Source organism: Fusarium venenatum, assembly GCF_020744135.1.
Source record: "Fusarium venenatum strain MPI-CAGE-CH-0201 chromosome Unknown EDB82scaffold_2, whole genome shotgun sequence".
Taxonomy (NCBI): domain Eukaryota; kingdom Fungi; phylum Ascomycota; class Sordariomycetes; order Hypocreales; family Nectriaceae; genus Fusarium; species Fusarium venenatum.
The window spans coordinates 484,279-507,369 of NW_027072130.1; the positions used below are offsets into that span (position 1 = coordinate 484,279).

At 45.3% G+C, this 23,091-nt stretch overlaps 9 protein-coding genes across 9 annotated transcripts; 3 read left to right on the forward strand and 6 right to left on the reverse strand.

Annotated features, from left to right (window-relative positions):
- Nucleotides 1-436: 436 nt before the first annotated feature.
- On the reverse strand, nucleotides 437-4,903 carry EDB82DRAFT_443201 (cytochrome P450). Its single transcript, XM_065607793.1, has 10 exons — nucleotides 4,435-4,903; nucleotides 4,006-4,385; nucleotides 3,899-3,958; nucleotides 3,613-3,851; nucleotides 3,271-3,560; nucleotides 2,793-3,223; nucleotides 2,201-2,321; nucleotides 1,782-2,100; nucleotides 1,446-1,729; nucleotides 437-1,396 (listed from the first exon to the last, which is right to left on the reverse strand). Exons 1-10 carry the CDS (start codon nucleotides 4,712-4,714, stop codon nucleotides 462-464), a joined length of 3,339 nt encoding a protein of 1,112 aa, XP_065464431.1. The 5' UTR covers nucleotides 4,715-4,903; the 3' UTR covers nucleotides 437-461.
- Nucleotides 4,904-5,922: 1,019 nt separating this feature from the next.
- On the reverse strand, nucleotides 5,923-6,431 carry EDB82DRAFT_522867 (uncharacterized protein; the record flags this gene model as incomplete). The annotated part of the gene is made up of 3 exons (XM_025732900.1): nucleotides 5,923-6,001; nucleotides 6,053-6,296; nucleotides 6,344-6,431. 3 exons carry the CDS (start codon nucleotides 6,429-6,431, stop codon nucleotides 5,923-5,925), a joined length of 411 nt encoding a protein of 136 aa, XP_025583860.1.
- A 796-nt stretch (nucleotides 6,432-7,227) lies between these two features.
- Nucleotides 7,228-10,356, forward strand: EDB82DRAFT_544636 (uncharacterized protein; the record flags this gene model as incomplete). Its single annotated transcript, XM_065609416.1, has 5 exons — nucleotides 7,228-7,309; nucleotides 7,365-7,602; nucleotides 9,073-9,077; nucleotides 9,602-9,661; nucleotides 9,755-10,356. 5 exons carry the CDS (start codon nucleotides 7,228-7,230, stop codon nucleotides 10,354-10,356), a joined length of 987 nt encoding a protein of 328 aa, XP_065464432.1.
- Nucleotides 10,357-10,945: 589 nt separating this feature from the next.
- EDB82DRAFT_121221 (uncharacterized protein) lies at nucleotides 10,946-11,557 on the reverse strand. The gene has a single exon (XM_065607013.1). It carries the CDS (start codon nucleotides 11,449-11,451, stop codon nucleotides 11,098-11,100), a length of 354 nt encoding a protein of 117 aa, XP_065464433.1. The 5' UTR covers nucleotides 11,452-11,557; the 3' UTR covers nucleotides 10,946-11,097.
- Nucleotides 11,558-12,585, reverse strand: EDB82DRAFT_121225 (uncharacterized protein). Its single transcript, XM_025732903.2, has 2 exons — nucleotides 12,128-12,585; nucleotides 11,558-12,076 (listed from the first exon to the last, which is right to left on the reverse strand). Exons 1-2 carry the CDS (start codon nucleotides 12,537-12,539, stop codon nucleotides 11,664-11,666), a joined length of 825 nt encoding a protein of 274 aa, XP_025583863.1. The 5' UTR covers nucleotides 12,540-12,585; the 3' UTR covers nucleotides 11,558-11,663.
- Nucleotides 12,586-14,977: 2,392 nt separating this feature from the next.
- On the reverse strand, nucleotides 14,978-15,674 carry EDB82DRAFT_494439 (killer toxin). Its single transcript, XM_065608481.1, has 4 exons — nucleotides 15,465-15,674; nucleotides 15,269-15,406; nucleotides 15,122-15,207; nucleotides 14,978-15,066 (listed from the first exon to the last, which is right to left on the reverse strand). The coding sequence occupies exons 1-4, from the start codon at nucleotides 15,635-15,637 to the stop codon at nucleotides 15,032-15,034; spliced, it is 432 nt and encodes a 143-aa protein (XP_065464434.1). The 5' UTR covers nucleotides 15,638-15,674; the 3' UTR covers nucleotides 14,978-15,031.
- A 1,175-nt stretch (nucleotides 15,675-16,849) lies between these two features.
- Nucleotides 16,850-17,206, forward strand: EDB82DRAFT_553554 (killer toxin; the record flags this gene model as incomplete). The annotated part of the gene is made up of 1 exon (XM_025732905.1): nucleotides 16,850-17,206. The coding sequence occupies one exon, from the start codon at nucleotides 16,850-16,852 to the stop codon at nucleotides 17,204-17,206; it is 357 nt and encodes a 118-aa protein (XP_025583865.1).
- A 1,575-nt stretch (nucleotides 17,207-18,781) lies between these two features.
- EDB82DRAFT_573565 (uncharacterized protein) lies at nucleotides 18,782-19,445 on the forward strand (the record flags this gene model as incomplete). The annotated part of the gene is made up of 2 exons (XM_065609946.1): nucleotides 18,782-19,164; nucleotides 19,264-19,445. Exons 1-2 carry the CDS (start codon nucleotides 18,786-18,788, stop codon nucleotides 19,443-19,445), a joined length of 561 nt encoding a protein of 186 aa, XP_065464435.1. The 5' UTR covers nucleotides 18,782-18,785.
- Nucleotides 19,446-20,519: 1,074 nt separating this feature from the next.
- EDB82DRAFT_544637 (uncharacterized protein) lies at nucleotides 20,520-21,913 on the reverse strand (the record flags this gene model as incomplete). The annotated part of the gene is made up of 3 exons (XM_025732907.2): nucleotides 20,520-21,373; nucleotides 21,431-21,827; nucleotides 21,881-21,913. The coding sequence occupies 3 exons, from the start codon at nucleotides 21,911-21,913 to the stop codon at nucleotides 20,520-20,522; spliced, it is 1,284 nt and encodes a 427-aa protein (XP_025583867.2).
- Nucleotides 21,914-23,091: the final 1,178 nt, after the last annotated feature.

Genomic DNA, 23,091 nt, shown 5'->3' on the forward strand with positions numbered 1-23,091 from the left:
ATTTGTATCAGCAAATATATACTTATGCTACATACCCTCAGCAAGTGTTGTATAGTGACTCGTTTTTCATCTTACCGCAGAATTACTGTTGATTATGGACAAGACACTACCATCTGTTTCCTTCTTGGTCGTGGGCGCCGTCGCCTAGTCTTCGACAGTTGTCGCTCTTCCACCCTGAGAGGCTGGTATCATCAGAGAGAACGGAACCTGTGGCTCTGTGACACCTGGTCGGCTGTGCATCCATGCTTGGGGAGCATGCTGTTCCAAAGATGGGGAGTGTGGTAGAAACACTGCCTTCTGCGGTGAAGAATGGTATATAGCCAACGTGATTTCCATTTTTGACCTCACTTACTCTTGATCACAATCAGGTCGGTCACGGCAATTGGAATGCTCCTATCGGCCGATTTTGTTGATACCGCGATGTGCATAGACTTTTGTTTGATATATTATTCCTTACGTATTTATCGTCTAGCCAATCCCACATCCAATCCCATTGGTTTGCGCAAAAATCCTTCCCGTGTTTCCATAACATCCTGTCTCAAAATAACATTATATCGCTTGATCCAAGTAGCCGTAATGACCCTGAGTTGAAGCTCCGCCAAGTTTCGTCCGACACAAGAGCGAGGCCCGTAGCTAAAGGGAATGAAAGCATTCTTCTGCTTGTCGGTCAATGTCTCCCAGCGCTCAGGCTTGAAGTCATCAGCATCAGGGCCCCAGATTTCCGTTGAGTGATGAATGGTATATGTAGGAACGCTGAGGACTGTGCCGGGGCCAAAGTATATTCCATGAATAGTGACGCCCTTATGGTTAGGAGGGATCTCACGAGGCAGACCGATGCCAGACGGGGAGTGAATTCGAAGGGTCTCGTTGATGCAGTGGCCGAGGTAGGGAAGGTGCTTCACAGACTCGAAATCAGGAATAACTTCGCCCTCGGGTATGACAGCAGTAACCTCCTCGTAGAGCTTTTGCATGACTCCAGGTGTCCTAACAACATGATACAGCAAAGCACAAGAAGAGTTGGAAGTTGTGTCACTTCCTGCAATCAACTGGGTAAGAGCCTCAGCAGTAAGCTCGTCACGTCCAAGAGGTTCGCCCTTCTCGTCGCGACCCTGCATGAGACGAGCCAGAAGGTCCTTTCGGGTAGAGTCACCGCCGCGCTCCAGACGCTCGCTAACACGTGCAATGGCGATACCAGCGAGATTCTCAACAGCCTGGAGACCTTGGCTGAAGAAAGGATCGGGGAGATACTTGGCATAGGGCTTGAGTTGAGGGAGACAGCCGAGAGTTGCCGAGACTTCGCCGCGACGGTTCATGATTTCGACGGCTGGGGCGTAGATAGTTGGGCTGGTGGGGGAGGCCTTGACTTCAGCAATATCGGCACCAGAGGCGAGCATTCCTAGAATATGTCAGTTTTTGTGTCAATGCAATGGCCAGAGGTTACTCACCAAATGGCTTGCCGAAAGCCAGGTCAGCGATGATATCAAAAGCGAGAAAGTTGAACCAGTTGAGACAGTCAGTGCGGCCATAACCATCTCGCTCTTTGTTACTAGCGATACGGTCCCACTGTTTGATGAAGACTTCAAGGTTCTGGCGGATATAAGGCTCAAATTCGAGAACAGACTTGGGAGCAAAAGTATGTGAAACAATCTTTCTCTTTCGAGAGTGCTCGGCTCTGTCGCGTGTGTTGAACAGACCGCGGCGGATAGACACAAAGGTATCGTAAAAGTCGCTATATAGTTAGCTTACTGTTTCTGCCATGCCCAACTCGTGATAAAACATACGCTTTCAATAAACCATTTCCGTGGCCGTAGATAGTGTTGATTGCCTCGCTATCAGCAATTGACACGTGGTTTGGTGCAATGCGCACGACAACTCCCAGCTTCTTGTGAACTTGGTCAACGATTTCGTAACGTTTTCCTTTTCGACATGTTGACAATAACCAGAGGTTGCTGAACTGTGCCGGGAAAGGTGCGGGAATACCGCGGAGGTCTTTGTTGCTGACCCATGGGAGGATGTACCATGCAACGAAGGCGACGACAAGAGCCACAGGTGCCCAAGGAGAGATGAAGAGTTCTGTAAGAGCCATTTTGTAAAGTGATTCTTGACACAGATAAGAAACTAGACAAGAGGAGAGGAGGAGCTGGGTATTTATTTACATCGTCTTGGCTTTTGATCGTCTGGATTGCCCCAGATTATTTACCCCAGATGAGATGGAGGTAACCATTGATAGCTTCCGAGGAAGGATTTCTCCACATTCTGCCCTCGGCAATTTGATTATCTGGCACATAATTGGTCAATTCGTTAGACTGTCCTAGTCTGTCCTAGTCTTCCCCAGCTGCAACTCAAGTTAACCTGAGATATCCTACTACTTCTTGTCAGAAAGAGATATTTGCCATTACATGGACATTCGTGACCTTTCTAAAGAATAAAATAGAGATATTTTACATATTCTCCTATTCATTTGCCATATACTAACACTGATGATTCAAGTCAATACGTCATTTCGCTTTGCTTACTCCAACTCATTCCAACTCACTCGGATATTGAGGACATCCGATTGGCTATAACTCCGAGGAAGCAATCGGTAGAAATATCGGCAAATGCCATTCCTCAGGGTATCAGAAAAGTGGTCCGCTTCAGGCATGAGAGACAATATTAGCAAGTCACTCTAGGACATTTATGCTGTAACATTAGCTCGTTTATTTTTGTGCCCTCAAGGCTGGAAGCCATCTTTTCTCCTACTCGTGACCATTCAACCGACTTCATCAACTAACCAACCCTATTTAGAAAACATACAGAAACTCATCGTTCATCAAGTCCGTCAAATCATCAAAGGCATGATCTCCAACCGTTCCATCCTTCGCACTCTCAACAGTCTGTCCATCCATAGCCTTTGCTCTCCGAAGACGATCAGCTTCGTCAGGTGAGTATAGACTGTAATCTACAATCACAGCGTCTTTTCCAGCCAGGACGCGACGGCGGCTGTGGTCGCGGTTGAGAAAGGTGAGATACATGCTCGTTACCACGACAAGACCCTCAATCGCCATGTACAGGAGCAAGTTCCAGGATAAACCTCTATGGTACTCGGGTGCTTCGGATGGTTTGTAGAGTAGTGGACCGATGATGTTGCCGAGGGATTGGCCGATGAAAAGGACAGATGAGTTGCATTTGCTTTTAGTGTCGCCGGCTGTGTTTGAGGAAGCCCATGAGTAGATCAAGGGGACTAATACTATCAGTATGTAAAAGGCAAATGAATGAACATAAACTCACTTATTCCTGGAAAGACGGAAATCATGTAGTAGCCACCAAGCAAAGTATTCCTGTCGTCAGGTGTATGTGGCGTAGACAACATAATCATACAGCCAATAATCGGAAAGATGGCCAGAAAAGCAATCACTGGACCTTTTTTGTGATACTTGGTAGCCACGTAAGACCCTCCAACAGTAGAAATGAGTTGCACAACACCAAAAGGCGCATTGAACAGGATGGCCTCGAAGGAATCGAAGCCGAATGATTTGATGAGAAGGGGACCGAAAGAACCAACACCACCAGAGGGAACACTGTGGATCAATTTGTTAGTAGTCACCAAGATTTGTAAAGGGATTGACGTACGAAATGCTGAAAATAAGACCAAACCACAGCCAGGTTTTGACATCTCGCATAGTCTCCCAGAAGTGATCCCATCGCCATTGGCGCGACATGACACCCGTCTGGTTCATCCTCAGTCTCTCAATGGCGATAAGCTTATCGTGTTTATTGAGGAACTTGGCTTCAGCTGGGGAGTCAGGCATGTAGGAGAACAAGACAGTTGAGAAGCAAACTGTGATGATACCAAAGGCGACAAAAATGGTCTAATTAGTCAGTAACTGGTAGCAGTATGAGGTCATATTGAACTTACCTGGTATGGCTTCAATCCCAAAGGCAATTGTGCAAGCCACCAAGTCGCCAAGCTTCCAAACTATTCCCAGGTCAGTCCCATCACACAATCGAGAGAGATCAACATACAACACCTGTGAAGCCATTCATAGCATACCAATAACTCATTCTCAACGGCTGTTCTCGTCTTCTCCAAAACATTTGCGTAATGGCGACGAAGCTAGGTGCAATGCTCGCTTCAAACGCGCCTAGCCAAAATCTGGCGAACAACAGACTGTGGAAAGTGTGTGCCGCAGCCATTAAAGTCAGAGTGAGGCCCCAGAGGGTCACCATACATGCTGTGAGTTTTCCGATTGGAAGTTTCACAATAAGCCATGCTAGCGGGAACTGAGCGATAAGCTGAGCAACGTAGACGATGCTGCTTAGCCATGAGAATTGGTTGCCTTTGAGATGCGTGTCTTCTATGAGACCGAAGATGGAGGCATATGCAATTGTGGCTTTATCAAGACCTAGTCTAATTTTAGCACAATTCTTTTAGGTTTCGATAGAGTTGTTTACCTTGGAGAAAGTAGACTGCCAGCATAAGAGGCAGAACAACCATATCAATCCTCTTGAGAACACGCGCATCATCTTCAGGCGTAACTTTAATACGTCGCTCAGGGGAAACTCCAAGTCGTCGCATTAAATCCGCCGCAGCACCTTTAGCCACACCATGACTTCTCCCTCTCGTAACGCCTTCTTCCCCATCCACCATGTCGAGAAGAGCGTGGTTATCGCGTGATGACGCGCCTGGGTCTGGGGAAGTGGAGCCCAGACGCCCCAAGCCTGTTGTTGACATTTTTGATATTTTTTAGATACCAATTCAATTGACTGATTGGTTTATGATTTCTTTCGATAGATGCAATGATGTTGGAAATGAGAGGACAGGCTGTCGAGATAAGATCTTGGCTTGGAGAGCAAGGGATATTAAGGGATGACTGATTGTCTTGGCCAATCAGGGATGATGATGTCTCTGGCTTGCTGTCTGACGAAAAAGGCAAAATGAGAGATAATCTTCTCTATTGTCGGGTGGCGGGGCTCGAACCAACAGACTTGAGCCATAGCGGGTTAATGACGTAAGTCGGACGTGACTTTGCACATGACTTTTCACGTGTGTTCTAAAATAGTGTAGTGCAGGGTAACCTCGATGCCAAATGAGATATTATGCTTTGCAACGTGAATGCACTGCAATTTATTCATTTAAATGCTGAAACTCTCTATGATCTCTGGCTAACTTTAATCTATTGGTATTTAACTGTTTAATTGAATATTGCAAATCATTCTTGCACATGGCTGGATTCTACAATAAGAAGATAAACAATATAGCGTGAGTTTGTGGACGTGGTTCAATTACAACCCTCGCAGTTATCCATTTTGTTAAAACAGTCGTGAACAGCAGATGTCAATCTCTCAATTTAACACAATGTTGAATGTCAGAATACTGAGAGAATAAATTGATTAAAGCTCTTGCTTCGGACAGTGGATGGGGGTGATATAATCACGTGCTGTTTCACGTGCTGCTCTTTACATACAATCACCGCATGGATACGATATCCAGGACGTCGCGAAAATGTGAGACAAGGCCAGTAGCAGTAGAGCAGACTATTCTGAAAAAGGCGTACCTTTGATTCAGAACATTACAGTTTGTGCCTGGGGCAATCTGCTTACTTGTGTTAGAAATTATGCCGGAGCCGCTAGTCTAGCTTCCGCAGGGACCTTCAACTGACAAGGGTCTAGATGGTTAGTATACGAAAATTCCCCGATATCTCTGTGGATACCTCACACGTACCCCGAAGTTGACAAAGCCTAAGGCGTTAATGAGATTAAGTGCAAGATGCAATTACTGCTGTATTATAAAGAATGTTATATGTGCAAAGATAGACTAGTTTCTCCATGTGCCCCTCTTCCTCCCACTTCCCTCCTACCCATTCTCGTTATCAACGTTCAGGATTATAAGTTTGTTATACCCGCCATAGTCTAAACAAGCTTCCTCAGTGCAAGGTTCCTCTAGAACTGCCTAATAGCCTTGCATTGGGTGAGTCTTTCATAGTCCTCGCTCGCACCATTGTATGTGCTCATAAGGTAACTAGAAATTACAAGTTAGCAAAGAAACAACATGAGAATCAGTTATACATACTCATGACCGGCAGGACCTCGAGCCACGCTCACATCAACGTAGTACTTTCCATCACTGCCCCAGTAGCACTGTCTGTTGTACATGTACTGCGCATGATAGGTTGCCTCGCACCAAAATTGGAGGTGCTTGTCTTCGCGAGGTTCGGTGATAAGCCAATGGCGGTATCTATCCATACCGTCCTCAACAAAGACCTTTTCATACTTGATTGTCAACGAACAGTCTCTGCGCTTGTCGAGTGAGGAATCTATTATGTGGTTAATATATGTATATCTTCAAGGCTGGGCACCTTACCATTGGCAACATCAGGAGTAGGAGAAGCAATGACTCCAGTGATGGAAGAGATGGCGAGAAAAGCCTGGGTGAGGAGAGTAAACTTCATTTTGATTGATGTTGAGTGATGGTGCTGGATGCTAGATGAATTGGAATAGAGTGAAGACAGAAGAAGGGTATCGTGCGGAGTCAAACCTCAAATTTATAGTCCAAGATAATTGTTTAGAATGATATGCTACTTAAAATTTGCCGGCACTCATCCAAAATGGTAAGATTATATTTGGGTCACTGCCTCTTGCGGATGATCCGTCCGTCCTTCTAGCAAAGCGAGAATCCTTTAGTAAAGGGCCGACCACAATCGCATAAACATATTCCTTCTACGGGGCCGCAAAGACATTGGACTTATTTCGATTGACAGCTGCAATACCACATGGAGTAATACCACTGAAGACGTTTATGGGCTAAGGATTGAACGATTCCTTTTTCGGTGGGTCAATTCCGAGTGAAACCCAAGCCTAGCGCTTATCCATTGCTAAATCAATGCAACTCCAGGACCACAATTTGTTTCAACGTAGTTTAGTGAGGCTGTTGAAGTGGATAATTTGATGAAGTAGTTCTGCCTTATTCCCCATATATTTCGAAATAGGCATTCCGGAGATCAGATTGAAAGGCCCGATAGTCACACCGCAGAACACATCAGATTGTGGGTTGAATCCGGAAACCTCATTTCTGCCATTATCCTTCTGGCCAGCGGTGGAGGTCATTCGATTCAAACATATCTGGTGCAGCTGGGAGGAATTATAAAGTAAGAGCATCGCCTCCAAGAACGGTTCAACTCTTTACCCAACTCACAAACACATTCAGTATTCATTATTCATTCAACTCTTTCACTCAACACCGTCAAAATGAAGTTCTCACTACTCACTCTTGCCGCTGCCGTCCCCGCTCTTGCTGCCGCCGTTCCTGCTTCCGTCGAAACTGCTGAAGGTATTTCCCCCGCGTTATTCAAGACAGAAGTTGTTCAGTACTAAATTATCCTTAGTCGACAAGCGCGCCAACTGCAAGCTTACCCTCCAATGGGTCTCCAACTGGAGTGAAGCTGCCCTGAGAAGATACCGAGTTCAGCTTATCACTGAGCCACGAAATGATGACCACATTCACAAGTACTGCGATCTCTTCAAGGCTGATGCCATGGGAGCTCGCAACGTGCAATGCTTCTGGACAGACGACGGAAAGTATGTCATTGACGATAGCGAGGGTGAAGGCTCTCCTGGTCATAGGTCAGTACTATCATATCCGCATTTACATTGCTGTTTCTAACTTGATGACTTTTAGCCAATACTTGAAGTACTTCAACAACGCAGCTAAATACTTTGAGTGGGCCACTGGCTGCGATACTGTTCGAAACCTCTAGACTGCTTGTATAAGCGTCATTATTTCTGCCCTTGTAATTATTGTGTGTTGGGGGTCTCAAGAAAGTTGAATCTCTAGCTATTGTATAGGGGCTAGGCAACTTGTACTTAGGAATGCGTTATATTTAATCTTCTACCGTTAACTATACTCACATTGAAATTTACCCGTTTAAATGTCCTCTGCATCGAGACCTTCCTCCGTATCGTATTTCATTCGTGAATGTTTTCAGAGTACATAACTGTTGACTGATTTGATGCTGTTTCAAATCCACCGTTCATCTTGATAGTGATAATCATAATGAAGCATCCAGCAATTATGTCCTCATGTACGCCAATGTCTATCAAAGCTACGTTTAACTGACTGTGAGTCAGATGCTCGCGGGCTCGCCATCTGTCCTTTGTGATGGCTGCACTTGGCAGTGATAAACAGACAAGAGCCTCAGAAACCCTCAGTTTACCAGTGGTGAAATTGCTATCACGTTCGAAGATGCGAATCAACACACCCCAAACCACCCAACGGGCGCAACAATCTCACCAGCAGGAAGTTACACTATCAACAACACCGCCTCATCCCGAGACATCCACCAGGGTTTGAACGCAACAGTCGGACAATGATCAGGTGTCGCAACTGGTAAACGGAGGTTCTTTTGATAGTAGACCGACACCAAGAAGGATCATCATACCATGACCCTGGTTGCGTTCCCTTGGCATGGCGACAAGGCCGGCACTGTCAGCCGTATATCCGAAGAGGATCTGAAGACTCGATAGGGAATACCGAGTTTCCGGAGTGGCCGTGTTTTACTACGTCGTAGGGCTGACATCTCTATTCAAACTAACATTGAAGTAAAATTTAATGTGGATTTCGGGGGGAAACTACGCCGCAATCCCTGAATTTTTATATGCGGCCAGGTGGATTGGGTATCCCCCCTGCCATCCCCAGTTTGACTACTTTCTAGGTTAGTTCTTGCGGTTAGATTAGATAAAGAATACTAGCTCACGTTTGTTAATTTAAGGGTTCAGGTATGGAGAATAGGTTGGTCTTTTAGGCTTGAAAAGCTGGACCCTGCTGACCTGGTCGAGGTGGATGGTAAAACTAATTTAGAGGCTCATTGTACTAGGTTCATTGCACTGACCCCAGGTACCCATGTCTTAATTGGTAAAATATGGGAAGCATCGATGTAATAAAGTATAGAATGGCCATATTGTATTGGCGGGCCTGCTGAGTGTCCCGGTTAGTAAATTCCCTATTTACCGTGTTAGTATTTGTCTTTTGTTATAATCAGGGTATACAGTGGGATTGTACTAAGTTCAATGTATCCACGATACTTGATAGCTCAGTCTAAGTAGGTGGCGCCCACACGGACGGCGGCAGAAATTCTGAAGAGGAAGAAAGTATACTCGGATTAGACACACCTCTAAACATAGTATTTTACTAATACGCTGCAATTATAGAGCTGGACACAACGTGGCTAATGCATGCTGTACCAGCAGTAAAGCTTCCAATGGAGTGGTATAATTTAGATCTATTAATGAGACTGCTTCGAGGGACAGATGCTATTATAACAACAGCCCCAACATATGTGAGTTGACTTCTGTGTATTTTATTACTTGGAAAAGAGAGTACGGAATTATATCAGTATAACTAGGAGCTAAGGAGAGTTGGTTTTCTAACTAAGAATCGCAGTGGGGATAGATACATTTCAATACGTATTATTATTACAGTCTCACATTCAGCCATAGAGAAGAAAATGATTATTCTTTTATTACTCCTTATCTTATATTAGCGCTTTTTATTTATTTGTGTATTAAACAATTAAACTGTCATCTCTCAGAGTACCATCATTGTGCATCACCACGTACAACCAAGAAATCCTGTATATACAGGGATTACTACGTCATCCGCCACCCCCACCTCTCGATAAAACAAGTACATTTCCAAGTTCCAACCAAGGTTTCCTTCCCAGCCACATTCCACTCTTATCACCGACTACTTGTTTAGTCAATCATATAAATACAGTAGCATCGCCTATCCTCATCCCTGCCATTAACAAACCCATGAACGAGGCACTGAGTTCTATTTTCTCCGGTGCAATCCCTGCCCAATTCATGTCCAACAACCAATCCAAGGGCGATAGCCAAAATGGCGAAACCCCCTCCGAAAGCTCATCTCAGACAAAAGACCGCATCATAAAAGAGATTCAGAGCAGAGTCGAAGAAGCAAAAGGTCTTCAAGAGAAATCCATCGAACTACACGAGAAAGCAGACAAAGAGGAAGACCCGGAACAAGCGGAGAACATACGTCATGAAGCAAGAGAAATCGACAAGAAGGCAGCTAAGCTCATGAAAACAGCCGAGAGACTCGAGAAGGGATGGTTGCAGGGCGGTGCAATGGGTACTGGCATCGGAGCTGGTGTGGCGAGTGGTTTGGGTATGGGCGTTGGTGCATTGTTGACGGGCGTCGTGGCTATTCCGACGGCTGGACTTGGATTGCTTATCGGGGCCGGGACAGGACTTGCGCATGGGAGCTGGGTCAAATTCACAGATGCCTTTACCAAAGATGAGGCTGAGGGTATTGTGAATGAGGCTGAAGAGGAAGCCGAAAAGATTGCGAAGGGCGGCTGATACATTTGATGGCGAGCTATATCACAACAGAATCACTGGGCATTTATGGGGAAATTGCATCCATTTGGACACTAATTGTTCAAGGAATACTTCATGTCGGTTACAAAAATACCGTTCAAATCTAGAATGACACTGCAGTCAACAAAACTATATAATGGATATATAATACTGTCGCTTCCCTTCATCAGTTTCCTCCACTCTTGAACAGTAATCGTCTTGGGGGAGGAAACGCTCACTGGGAAAACCATGCTTGGGACCGGGGCGGTAATTCTTTAGTGTAGCCCTACCAATTCGACTGTACTCGCCTTTCTTCATTTCTGTCGGCTGTAATACAATCCCTGTGTGAACAAAAACGTACACGCTATCATATGTTAGAGGTAGCCAAAACGCTCGAAACGTATCGTTCCCAGCATGCTCCTCAAAGTCGTCAAAATACATATTTTCAGTCCTTATTGTACCATTAACCTTGAGTTCTTCATCAATGACGATTCCTTTGCATTCCGTACTTGCGTGTACCGTACATTCGATTAGATATTCGCAACGTAGGTATAGAATCCCTCCGATGACTTCACCAAAAGGATTGGAAGGCGTGACATAATCAATATCTATGTCTTGTATCTCGATGTATGATTTCACGTACCCTTCAGACCCATCGCCAGACCAGTATATTGAACCAGAGTTTGACGCCCACGACCAGGATGGGGCTGTTATTGGTGCATATCTTTGACCAGGGTTTGTAGTCTAGCAAAGTTGAAACATCAACTCATTGCGCCACATACCCACTGCGTAGGTATCGTCTGTGTCTTTCTGAATGAACTGAGCAATAGAAGAAATCGCTACAAATTTGTCGCGCCCGAATGTGAGGTTAGAACAGGTGTATCGTTTGACGATGCCACGCCAACCAGAATAGGAGAACCAGCCCAAGTCCGGGGGGAGGCTCAGAGAACTGGAAAGAATCATATTTTCTCGCGGTATACCACTTGAAAAGATCTCACATTTTGTCGTAGATTGGCATGCCCAGAAAACCTGGTTCCTGGTGAAGTGGATTGTTCGCGGTGCCAGAAAGAGTTCCTGTAGAATCCAAGCGCGTTTCATAAGAGGGATGTCTTCCTCTTTGGGACGAAATGTCTCTTCAGTAATGCACTCGTAAAGGTGTTCGTAAGGGCCATCCTGTCCTAGTGAGACCTGACATCTCCAAGCTTCATCTTGGGGAAGCCAGCAACAGACTCCCCGCTTGGAGCACCAGTCGCTGCAATATTTAACCCTGAACGGCCGTAGACTGAACCCATTCTCACAGACTCGTACTTCTAATCCAAGGCATCGTCCTGAATAATGCAAAGAGAATCAATCCAGATATATTTGAAACCAAGAGACCTTGCAATGACTATAGCCTTCCGGAACGTCTTTGTCAAGCTGTTGAATGGTATGCATCCACAAAATCCAGATATATTCGATTTGTTGAGTGCCAAGAATTTCTTGAGCCCCCAGCAGTGACTGAGAGTTGCATAATTCGTTGATGTTGGCATAAGAGATGTGTCTGGGCAAAGTCGAGCACCATCTCCATCAATATTGACCAGACTTGTTGGTAAAGCTTCAGGATGGATCTTGGACACATCCCGGCATTCATGGTCCAGGTCGAATTTTGCAAGCCATTCCTTGCAAAGAGCCATTATACATGTAATGCGACTATCGTCTGTAATCTTCTCCAAATACTCGTGTTCTGTGAAAATATTTAGCCACCAATCACACACTACAATATGTCTACCTTTACCTGGCGAAGAATACGAGAACGGGTAAGCTATGGCAGACCATTTCTTTTTCACCTCTTTCCTCTCGTCAACTGAGATGCCATAATGTGATAGATCTTCGTAACAGTAAAAGCGGGCTGACACGGTCCAAAACGCTTTGTCGAGGCTTAAATAAGCGGACATCTGTCCACAGAACCCCTTGACTAGCTCTAATGAGTCTTGATAGAAGCTATAAGTGCCGGTTCTGAGTAATTGGAGGCAAATACCACATCCTTTGATGGCATACTCATGTACCTCGGCGATTGTTTTATACCACCCGAAATTATAAGCGGTATGTCTGCGATGCCAGGGAGAGAAACATTTCGCATATTGAGGTTTTACTGGCGGGTGAGGATAATTTTGGATAGCTTTAGTCCCACTACCCTGATCAATCATTTTGATGACAGCGCCAAGTCATTGAGGAAAGTAGAGAGATAAAAACTGTAAGATTACAATGAAATCCAGGAAGGCTACATATAAAATCTGACACGACATAATCCATAACCCCGCACGTAAGGTTGCAATCCATCGGGTATCAGGCTTCTGTAGCCTCTAAGAATGTAGAGTCAGAAGGACATATGCATTTCTACCAAAGCTTGACATTCATTATCATTATTCTCGAATCAACCCACAGTCGATCGGAACCTTAATTGGTCAATGTCCAGATATTACTAATATTCAATCCCACTCGGGCAAGAAGCTGTTCCCACTTGCTCCAGTACGTTCCCTCACTGTCTGGAGATCGAGGCAGACAGGGACGGCAAGCCCCAATTTGTTACACCCAAGTCTCAGCGTAACCCTCTATTGCAGTTTCCAGTCTAAAAAGACAAAATCAAACGTTCAGATTGTTGATTTAAGTTTACAGTTTCAATAGACGTGTAAAGAAAATACCATAGCATGCCAATTTATCATCTGACGGCTGCTATATCGAATCTCTTGTGATATGATGGCAACTCAGTGTAATGCACGCTCTTAATCTAAGAAAATTCCTAAAACTCCTGCCTTAGGGCATGCCCTTTGAGTGACACTTTGCATGCAGGGCAGACACGACTCGTAGTCTGTGCGTGTGCTCTTATTAGATACGCTACTATCAATTAAAACGCCCAAGAAGCACTAAGAACTGGTGCTGGTGCCGACCTATCGACTGTTTGACTTCTCTGAGCACGATTACTAAGAATCTCAGCAGCACAACGGCCAATCGTTTCCTCCAGATCGTATCTGTTAACATATCTACTAACCTATTGGAAGTAGCGTGTAAATAAAGAACGTTTGTCTTGACGCATTAACTGCGAATATGTACCTTTCCCCTCACACCGACAAACTCACGCGGTACTCTGATCCATGTGATATTATCGAAACCCTACTCAGCTAACTCATACGCCAAACCTATCCCTAGCCCTGTCACATAAGGTATTAATAAATCAGACGTGAAGCAGCTCTGAGATTTAGTATATACAGACCGCAGCAATTCGAGAGGTTTAGCTAGTTTGTTTTTAACAGGCAGAAGCTTTTCGTGTCAAGGGTAAGAGAGAAGGAATTATATAGACACTCGTTCATTATCCCTATATAAGCACTATGAATATCCAAGTATAGTTAAAAAAAATCACTTAGAATACCTGCTAATTAATTGACGAATAGGACATCGGCCATCGTATCCTTTTTTAAACCGTGCAAGGTACCTAGCATGGTCGGCTTCCTAATGCCAGTTTCTTAATCAAAAAGGGTTAGTGGAACTGGGGTGAGCTGAAATAAGTTTGACTTTGATTCAATTTTCAAGGGATAGTGAAAGAGCGATAGAATAGCTACGGCATTCCATATAGGCACTCCCATTAGATCCTTATGCACCTTTGACCTTTGCATAGAGATCTTTCTAGGTTTAGGCAGCTACAATACATAGGAATTCAGAAGTTACGGTATGATTATAACGTCTTGGACCCGTGCATGGAGCCCGCTTACTGCGTCAAGGGCGTCGCTCATCCTAGGCGATAGGTTCGGCTACCTTTCAATTAATAAACAGACGCCGGGGCGATAAAGAGTCATGATCTAGCAGCATGAGTGAAGTCCATGGTACAGCAAAGCGGCGCATCAGTCTGCACGCTGCTGAATAACAGTCGGTCAATCCATTGACCGAGGAGATCTGGCCGTTGAACAATGAGTCCTGTACAGATATCAACTCAAACTAGTAAATACGGTCTTGCCTAGCTTAGCCTGATCCGTAGTTGAGAGTGAAGTCAAAGCTTTTCCGATTGCAGATCCTGTGGAAACAAGGGCTTTGGATCAACTAGTGCGGTATTAGTACTGGTTCTTCTTCCGTCAGGGCTTGCGCCGAACTGTTCTAACTTCACGGATCCGAGGCGTGGTACCCGGCCGCGACAGAGTCAGCCTACCAGAGACACAACATTTTCAACGGGTACTGCTGCATGCACAGGCTAAGCTCAGCCTTCCTAAGTCCAAGTTTCAAAGGCGGCTACGATATGCTAGCTGCGCTCTGTTGTCCTGCTGACAAAACAAGCTTAATAGGATGCCATTTGTGCCGACGATGTGCTAGATGGAGTGTGTTTGGTCTACTCACGGGGCGACAAAATTGGAACCTGAGGGAAGATTGATTTCGCATTGCGAGTGACTAATTATCCTAGCACATGTTGCACTTGCCGTTTAGGGAGAAAACGAGCAATTGGCACAAGTCTTGCCACGTTATGCAAAGAAATTAAGTTCTGAAGTTCTTTGGCGAAATCTAGAGCTATTGTACAATTAACCCTTGTCTACGGAAGTATCTTAATTCTTCTCACTAACTTCGAAGACTCTAGGCCCAGCTGGTCACATTCCCACGCATACAAGAGTTATAGCCCATGCCTGCCAAAATCACGACTACCACAACGTGCTCCCATTTAACAGAGCTTGGTTCCAGCAACATTGCAAGGGTCTATCAACCATACGTTAGCCTACACACCAAGAGCGGCTGAAAGGCCGTGACTTACTGTCAACAAAGTTGTAGGTCAGTTGTCCATTATCAACGTTGTTATCAGCAGGATAGAAATAAGGGACACTGCCACACATTTTGCACCTGTATTACAGAATTTAATAAGCCGAATTGAATGAGAACAAGAGTTATTTGTTATACATACCCGTGATCAGTAATAAAATGAGCCAGGCCCTTGATGTTACGACCAGGAGCGCCGCCTGTGTTTTGAAGGAAGGCACAGTAGCCGCCACCGTTGCCCGCTTGGTTGCCAACGCACGCAATATGTTCACCGTTGCGATACCTAAACCATGGTTAGGAGACCGTACTGGGCGGCAAGATTGTGAGTGCGGCACACTTACCATCGATTCTCGTCGATATTGTTGATGACGTTGGTTAAGTCCCGCGCGACACTGCTAGAGCCAAAAAGCGCGCTGCACTTGGAAGAACCACGACAGTTGATTCCAAGGGCATCTGTGCTGGAGATTGCACCCGCGAGGGTCAAAATGAGAACGTTGAGAGTGTTGAACTGCATTGCGATATTATAACAATAGGAGTCTGAGGTAATGATATTGCCGCTTGAACAGGAGTTGAGCTGTCCGAGAGGTGGAACTTATATAGTAGAATATAACCAGGAGTTGAGGAACAGTACAGTGTTGAACACCTTCCTTTTCCTATCCCCATTTCTCCCGAAGCTAACACTCTCGCTACAAAATCCAGAGAGGATCCATTTCTATACATACGTATACCTAGTAAGCAGATAATTGGTTCTGTGTTTGGCTGTCTTGTGGGTGTGTAAGTAATTTCCAACTGCATCGAACAGGTACATAGAAGTATCACTGCTGCCTAGAGGTCTAAGCGCACGTTTAGAGAATCGGAGACAGGCCAGCAGTGCATGTTGAGAGTACCCTCTACGAGTACACACTCCATAAGTACATGCCCTATCAGTACTTTGGAAAGCGGCTTGTAAGTTGGCTCTTGACATATACGCCGTGTCTAAGATGCATGAATACTAAATATGGAGCCATCCTACATTGATAATAATTGCTCTAGGAGAGGAAGGTCACTGTTGAAAACTAAAAGCGATGCAGTCATCTCTTTGGATGGCATAAGACTGCCACCAGTCACACTTGCACATAGCTCCACTTACGGTAACTGCAACATTTGGTCAGTAATACTCACCTGCAACGGTTGTATTTATCTTTGATATCTGCTGATGGTATAGTGAGCGGCGATCTTGTGAGTATAGCCACTTTCTGTGTATGACGGGCCTTGAATGGATCAGAAAAGCTCCTATCATTCCACTGCCAAGAATAAGCCGCCAGGTGACCTGCCATGTAGAGTAATTGATTTATAATATGGGGCATGTTGTAAGCACTAACGAGTATGATGGCACATCTTCAAGTTAAGTTATTCAACATACCATTTGCCGGCTGAGTTCTGTGCTCGGCTGCGACACCAGAATCATCACCAAGTTTCTAGCTTGAATTTATTGTGGAAGAAGTGCATATACATCTCCTGGCTTTTTGTTTTCGACAAGCGAGGTAGTGCTATAAAGGTAAGGTCCTGTCCTTCCTTTCTTCTGACATAAATCGTGTTCAATATCACAAAGTTTACATTCTTACCTACTCCTTTACTATACAGATTAACCTCCTGTGAGTAATCCTCTCTGTCACTGTTTCTTCAACAATTTCTTTCTAGGTGCATATCATCTAACATATTGACCTAAGGGTACCCGTCTTTGACAATGTATCACGCTACCGTTTTCCAAGGCATGCTCATTGCATTCTCGCTCGTCTCGTCGACTTCAGCTCTTGGGATCAACTGTCGCGGCTCTTCAAACTGCAACACTTTTGGAAACAACCAAGTGGCCATTGAGCTGACTCACGCTATTGATGGCATTGACCCGAATCGCTGGTACAACAACAGCGAGCTTGTTGCCTGTGTTGGCACTGGTGCCCCAATCACGGGTAATGGAGCGTTCTGTGCCTTTTTGCAGGGAACCGGCGGTGCTCCTGGTCGCAACATCAAGGGTCTAGCTCATTTTATTCCAGACCATGGGCATGTCCCCTCAACCCCCCATCGACAAGGCTTGCTATCCTAACTATGAAAACAGGTGCAAAGTGTGCGGAAGCGTCCCTTATTTTTATCCATCGAACAACAACGTCGACGACGGCCAGCTTACATACAACTACGTTGCCAATGGCTGCAGCAAAGTCGGGGCAAGGCTGTGTTAGTAACGCAGTTTGATACACCCAAGCTATTTTATCCTATAGACAACAACTAAGCCAAGCCAGCTTGATTAGGATTGAAGATGTTAGGTGAGTGATTCTTGGGGATGATTAACGAGCTGGCATGGAGGCAAATGGAGATGCTGCCTGAGTGGGTTATTCATATAGCGCAGCAGGTTAGATAGAAGGATGAGCCGAGATTGGGAGAAGGGGGGTTATTTCAGTAGATTGGAGTTCTATCATATACCTGTTATAACCTGAGGTCCTGCGAAAAGGCTAATATTTGTATGAGATGTGACTGGAGATTTCTGGCTGTATGCTAAAAATCCCACAAGAGAAAAGCCAGGCATTAGCATTGGTATTAGAGGTGAAACATTGCATATTGATTAGAAATACTAGAGGATATATCGCTGTGGTCATACAGTATTAAGCACTTGCATCTTCCTTTTGATAACTATACAAAGTACAAGTAGCTATATAGACCGTATACACTCATGATCCTGTAAAGATAGTATACTATTGTACTTGCATTGTTTGCATAAGCGATAGTACTTAAGACTTGAACTGCTATGTTGCCTCTCCTCTAGATTCTCGCCCTGGAATTGTTTTTCCCCCTGACTTTACCCCGAAGACTCCGTGACAGTTCAAGAGTCCACCTCCTGCATGCGGGATGTAAGATGAGCCAAGCGTTAACCACGATGTTTCTGTTAATACGAGGAGACAAGTTTGATTGGCAGGTATATCTGATGATTATTACCTGTTTAGAGGCAATGACGACAGTCCGTTAAATTTAGCTGAGTATTCTCTCCATAGGTTAACCCCCTGAAATCTTACGGATGGATTCAATGTTCCCCAGCTACTGAGGTGGCAACCGTTAAGGACGCTAGCACGAGCTGGACGTTGGATTAAGATTTACGAACGAACAGTGACTATTGGCTGATGGGCTGACGACAGTCTTGAGTTACCTTTTTTTGCAGGATACGTCATGTCATATGCAGCTGTATGACTACATCCGATTGACCAATCATGTATATCAGCTCGTCTTGTAATCCCGGACCGTTTTGACAAATCCAAACTGCTACAGGGCTCCCCGACTATCCGTGATGGACTGCTAAAACCGAAGGTGTCAAGTCGTAAGGTCTTTGTCTAAGAAGTATGATTGATGACACTGAGTCGTCACGGAACGCTTCTGTAAAGGCCTGTTTCTAGGCATAAGACTCTAATCCTTGACTTTATGGAATGGAACGCATATGCACTACTGTCCACTGCACACTCTACAATGCCCTGTTTTTCACATATAAATTATTGTCCCTCATTCACATCGTATATTTGGAAATTCATTTCATCGCACTTCTCATTCTACTCAACAAATCAACGATTTTTTTTCGTTTGTGATTGCTAGGTCAGCACTTCTCTCTATGACCGTATCAGCAAAGTTGACAATGATATAGTATGCAGATCACCACATTCGTCGCTTCTGTCATCCTGGCCGCAGGACAGGCCACTGCCGTTATCAACTGCAAAGACAGTAGCGGCTGCGGCACAACACCAAATTCTGTTGGGGACTTAATCAACCTTGGAGAACATATTGACCTCACTCGCTGGTATAATAGCGGGGAGCACATCGTGTGCGCCGATAACCTCTGTGCGTTCCTCCAAGATACTGTCGGCTTGCCCGGCAGCGAACTGGTCCCACTTCTCAAAAATCTCTCTGATCGCGGCTGCAAAAAGTGTGGCAGTGTTCCAATCCTTTCGAATGATGACGACGAGACGAGCCAGGGTATTCTCATTGTCAATTTTGTCGCCAACCCACAGTGCAAATGGGCAGCCTGTAAGAAGTAGAGTACACGGGATACTTCCACTGTCGTTTTGAGTCCTTCATCTTTACGCCGAATGGTTATTTGTTTAAGCTATTTATTTGCCTCTACAGACCATAGGTCATGGATAACGATATTCATTAGAGAGAGAAGTGTCAATAGTAGCAGTATTATAATAACCATCACTGCCAGAGTCGAGAAAAGGCTGAACCTTTATTTCGAGGCTATCGTGACCCTCAAGCAATGGTTGAAGAATGTCGGGCTGAACAAAACTTGGATAGCCGCGAAGAGATAAAGAATTAACATTAGCCATGGCAAGAAGGCCAACAAGACCTGCTAGAAGTGTGTGCATAGTGAAGAAGAGATACTGTCAGGTTGACATCGAATGGGCGATAATGCAACGAGGGAATGGTAGAGAGGATTAGTGCTATACTAAATTTGAGGGATTGGGTCTGGAACTTACGTATACTGGTTAAACTGTAGCACGGCCGTAAACAAGCGGACACCAGTTATAGTACCTCACAGGATATCGCCCAAGCGCGGCCACAGACTTCGTGCGACCTGGGCCGAAATGCTGTCGTCTTCTTCTCCTACTTTGAGATAGGCGAGATCGGGTTCCTGTTTAGCGACTGTCTTCATCCAATTGTACCTGTTGCGTTGTTATCCTTCGATGACCTCTTCTTCCGATATGAAAACCAGGGCTTGCTCGACGTCGTGCACAGTCATAGTTCCCAAAGCCTTGATCTCTGGAAATGATGGACCTGTCGTCAAGCGACTTGTTGCACATATCATCGATATACTTCTGAGTAGTCTTGGGCAAGTAGGTCGTCCAGTTTGGAACGTGACACAAGACTCGATTGCGACCTTTGCTAATAGAAACGTCGGGCAACTTGGTAGCAACCATTCCCCAAGACTGAAGTGCCATATCGTCCTCCTTCTCCTTCGCAAAGATGCCAATGTAAAAAGTAAGCGCACTCTCAGTTCGGGCGGCGTGGCATATAGACGACCTTGCGGTATCTAAAGACGGTAGAGTGAGTCGCTGACTAGTTCTGTTCACTCTATATAATGTATCCCGGATTGGCCGGTTGGGAAGTCGCGGCGAGGGCTCGGCTAGTACCTAGCTTAGCGGGCAACGGGATTACTATATTTCTATAACACCTGTCGCCAAGTTACAAGAAAGCACGAATGTGTACTTCTTCAGTTATGTAATAGATTTAAATGGGAAAAATAAAAAACCAAGGTCCTCACAATATCCCTATGACTTAACCGCGCATCAAATGTCAAAATCATGACACTCCATCACTGTCACTCATTATTCTTTGCCGATGACAATCTTGCTGACCCGTTACCATTCGTGAACCTCCAGTCATCACATCTTCAATCCCGCCGAGCCAGGATTCCCAGGCATCTCGTAGATCATAGTAGGACTAGCCAATTCTGCCGGTTGAGTCCGGTTGTCCATCATCTGCGGCTGTGGGCTTTCATACTTTGGCGGAGGAGCATAACCAGACGACAGAGGTTGGCTTTCAGCAGCCATCTCAGAAACTCGGAACTTGTTGTCTTTAAAGCTTCCTTCTTGCTCGATGTCTGATTCTTTTTTCAGTGGGCTGCCTTTAGCAGGAGCGGATTTGCTACGGCGCCTAAACAGGGACCAGATCAAGCCAGCGACCAAGAGAGCGCCGACGCCAGCACCAATACCAATACCTGCCTTTGCACCAGCAGTCAGGCTGTGAGGTACACTTGCATCTGACTCGTCTCCATCGGTATTCTTCTTGGAGTCGCCATCTCCTGCCGATAAATCCCCATCAGCAGCGTTTGCCGATTGGGTAGGGAGAGTCTTAGCATCATCCCAATAGCCGGAACCATCTCTATAGGCTTCGACAATGCTGCCATTCACCAGATAATACACCCAGGTTTCGCCCCGGCTCTGTTGATACGATACAGCCAAAGGCGCGCTAGATGTATCCGCGGTCGGCCAGACCTTTTGCGACTCATTGGCAGCCAAATTCCATTCAACACCTTGTTGAACAAGCTCATGGAGCCTTTTGTCTGTCCCAATGTAAAAAATATGTCTAGCACGGGCGCTATCGACTGAAGTGCCTATCGAAACAATTTCTGCGTCCCAAGACGGTAATGTAAACTCGGGTTTTGATGTGTCAGTTTCGATTTCCAAGGCTTGAGTGTCGTTTGTGAATGTCCCATTCAACGGTTGTGGTAGGCTTTCTGCTCTGCGTTAACCAATTACTCCAGACTACTGTCAAGACATATCAGGGTACATACCGAGATGGTACAGACCATCATCCCAATTCTGAGCTACCATTAAGTTGTCTGATCCTTGAGGAAAGGTTACTGTAACGTTTCCTTTTCCTCTATGGTGTGATCCAAGGCCCATGCCAACCACAGGGTCTGGCGAGACAACACCTGCATCAATCCAGTTCGTTTCGGGAGTATAGGATAAGATTTTGACCACTCGTTTTTCGTCATGATAGAAAAGGCGATATCCAAGCGTGTTGCCCAGAAGCTCCACCCTGAGCCCAGTGAATTTGTGGACGGAATCAAGCGCTGCTATCTCAGAGATGGCATATTCGCCTTTTCGTATAAGTTTTCCACTCGACGGATCGCATTCGTAGTAACCATTGACGATGTCACCGTTATCGGACTGATAAAAGATAGATGCCTGATACATCAGCTCATCCACGAGCCCCCATCTTAATAAATATCCGTACATACCGTGATCTTCTGTGTATCAAACCAGCCAGCCATAGTTAAAGCTGTTCCATTCCTCGGGGCTCTCTTGGTTGAGAGCACATTTGGGTTATCGACTGGGAATACAGGTGTGCCTACGCTGTTGCAGGAGCTATAAAGAATTTTGCCCGTTTTTGCGTTTTGGGCTCCAATCTGAATGGCTTGATCGGTATAAAAGGCCGCTATGCTTTGACTGTTGACAGCTGGAAGCCAAGCTAGCCAGTAGAGTACAGACCCTACCAAAATGCGCGCCGAAGCCATGACTTGGATATGAGCAAAATATTCGAGAGCAAAACGAAAGAAGAATCGGCAAATTTGGAAAGAAAGAATTCGGCTCGACGACCTTATTAGTCTGAAGCGAAGATATTCAGCTCACAATTCCTGGCCCGCCCGAAAGCCACGGTCTCATTTCTTGTTGTCTCCAATACATGGGGGCATCTACTGTCACTAAGTTACTGCCATGAGTGAGGCTCACAGCTGAGTTAATTGTCTCAAATCGGTCTATCTGGCCAGGGGTAGGGTAAGGTTCTAGATCAGTCGGAGTCGATGCGTTTACGAGCTGAGTGCCTTGACTGGCTGGAAAGATAGATGATCCCTGCCATTAATAATCTACTAGGCCTTCGGTAATAGATAGCTTGCTATCCCAGTTTTATTGCCAGGGCCATTCTGGTTCTTGATTGTCAATCAATCCCTATCAAGAAAAGTAAATTTAGTCATTGTGAAAAGATGCACGGTTTGGAATCACGGTCCAGCCATGGCTGATCAGTGTACGGAGATGGTTAGAGCCAGACTTGGACTAATCATTGGGCACAGTACGTGGCGTCGGAGTAAAATGAAGGTTTCAACAACCGAGTAGGCACACTACCCTGCAACCGGATCCATCTTGTGGTGAATCTTGATAGGGTACCAGAAACGATGACTTTTTAGGTGTAGCGCAACTTACATATCAATGCACAAGACAGAATTGTCTCCGCTTTTTTTCCCTGTTTCCACACCAGGCAGATCAGCATCACAACTAATGCCGTATTTTTTTCCAGTGGATAGGATTAAAAAAATGAATGAATGAAAAGAATTACCTTACCCACGTTTAGCTTAGCGCACCAAGAAAACTTTGAGCACTCATTGCCTAAGATTTGCCGTAGGGTAGCCACATCGATCAGCAGCTACGTGTAGCATGATCCAAGTTTCGTGCAACG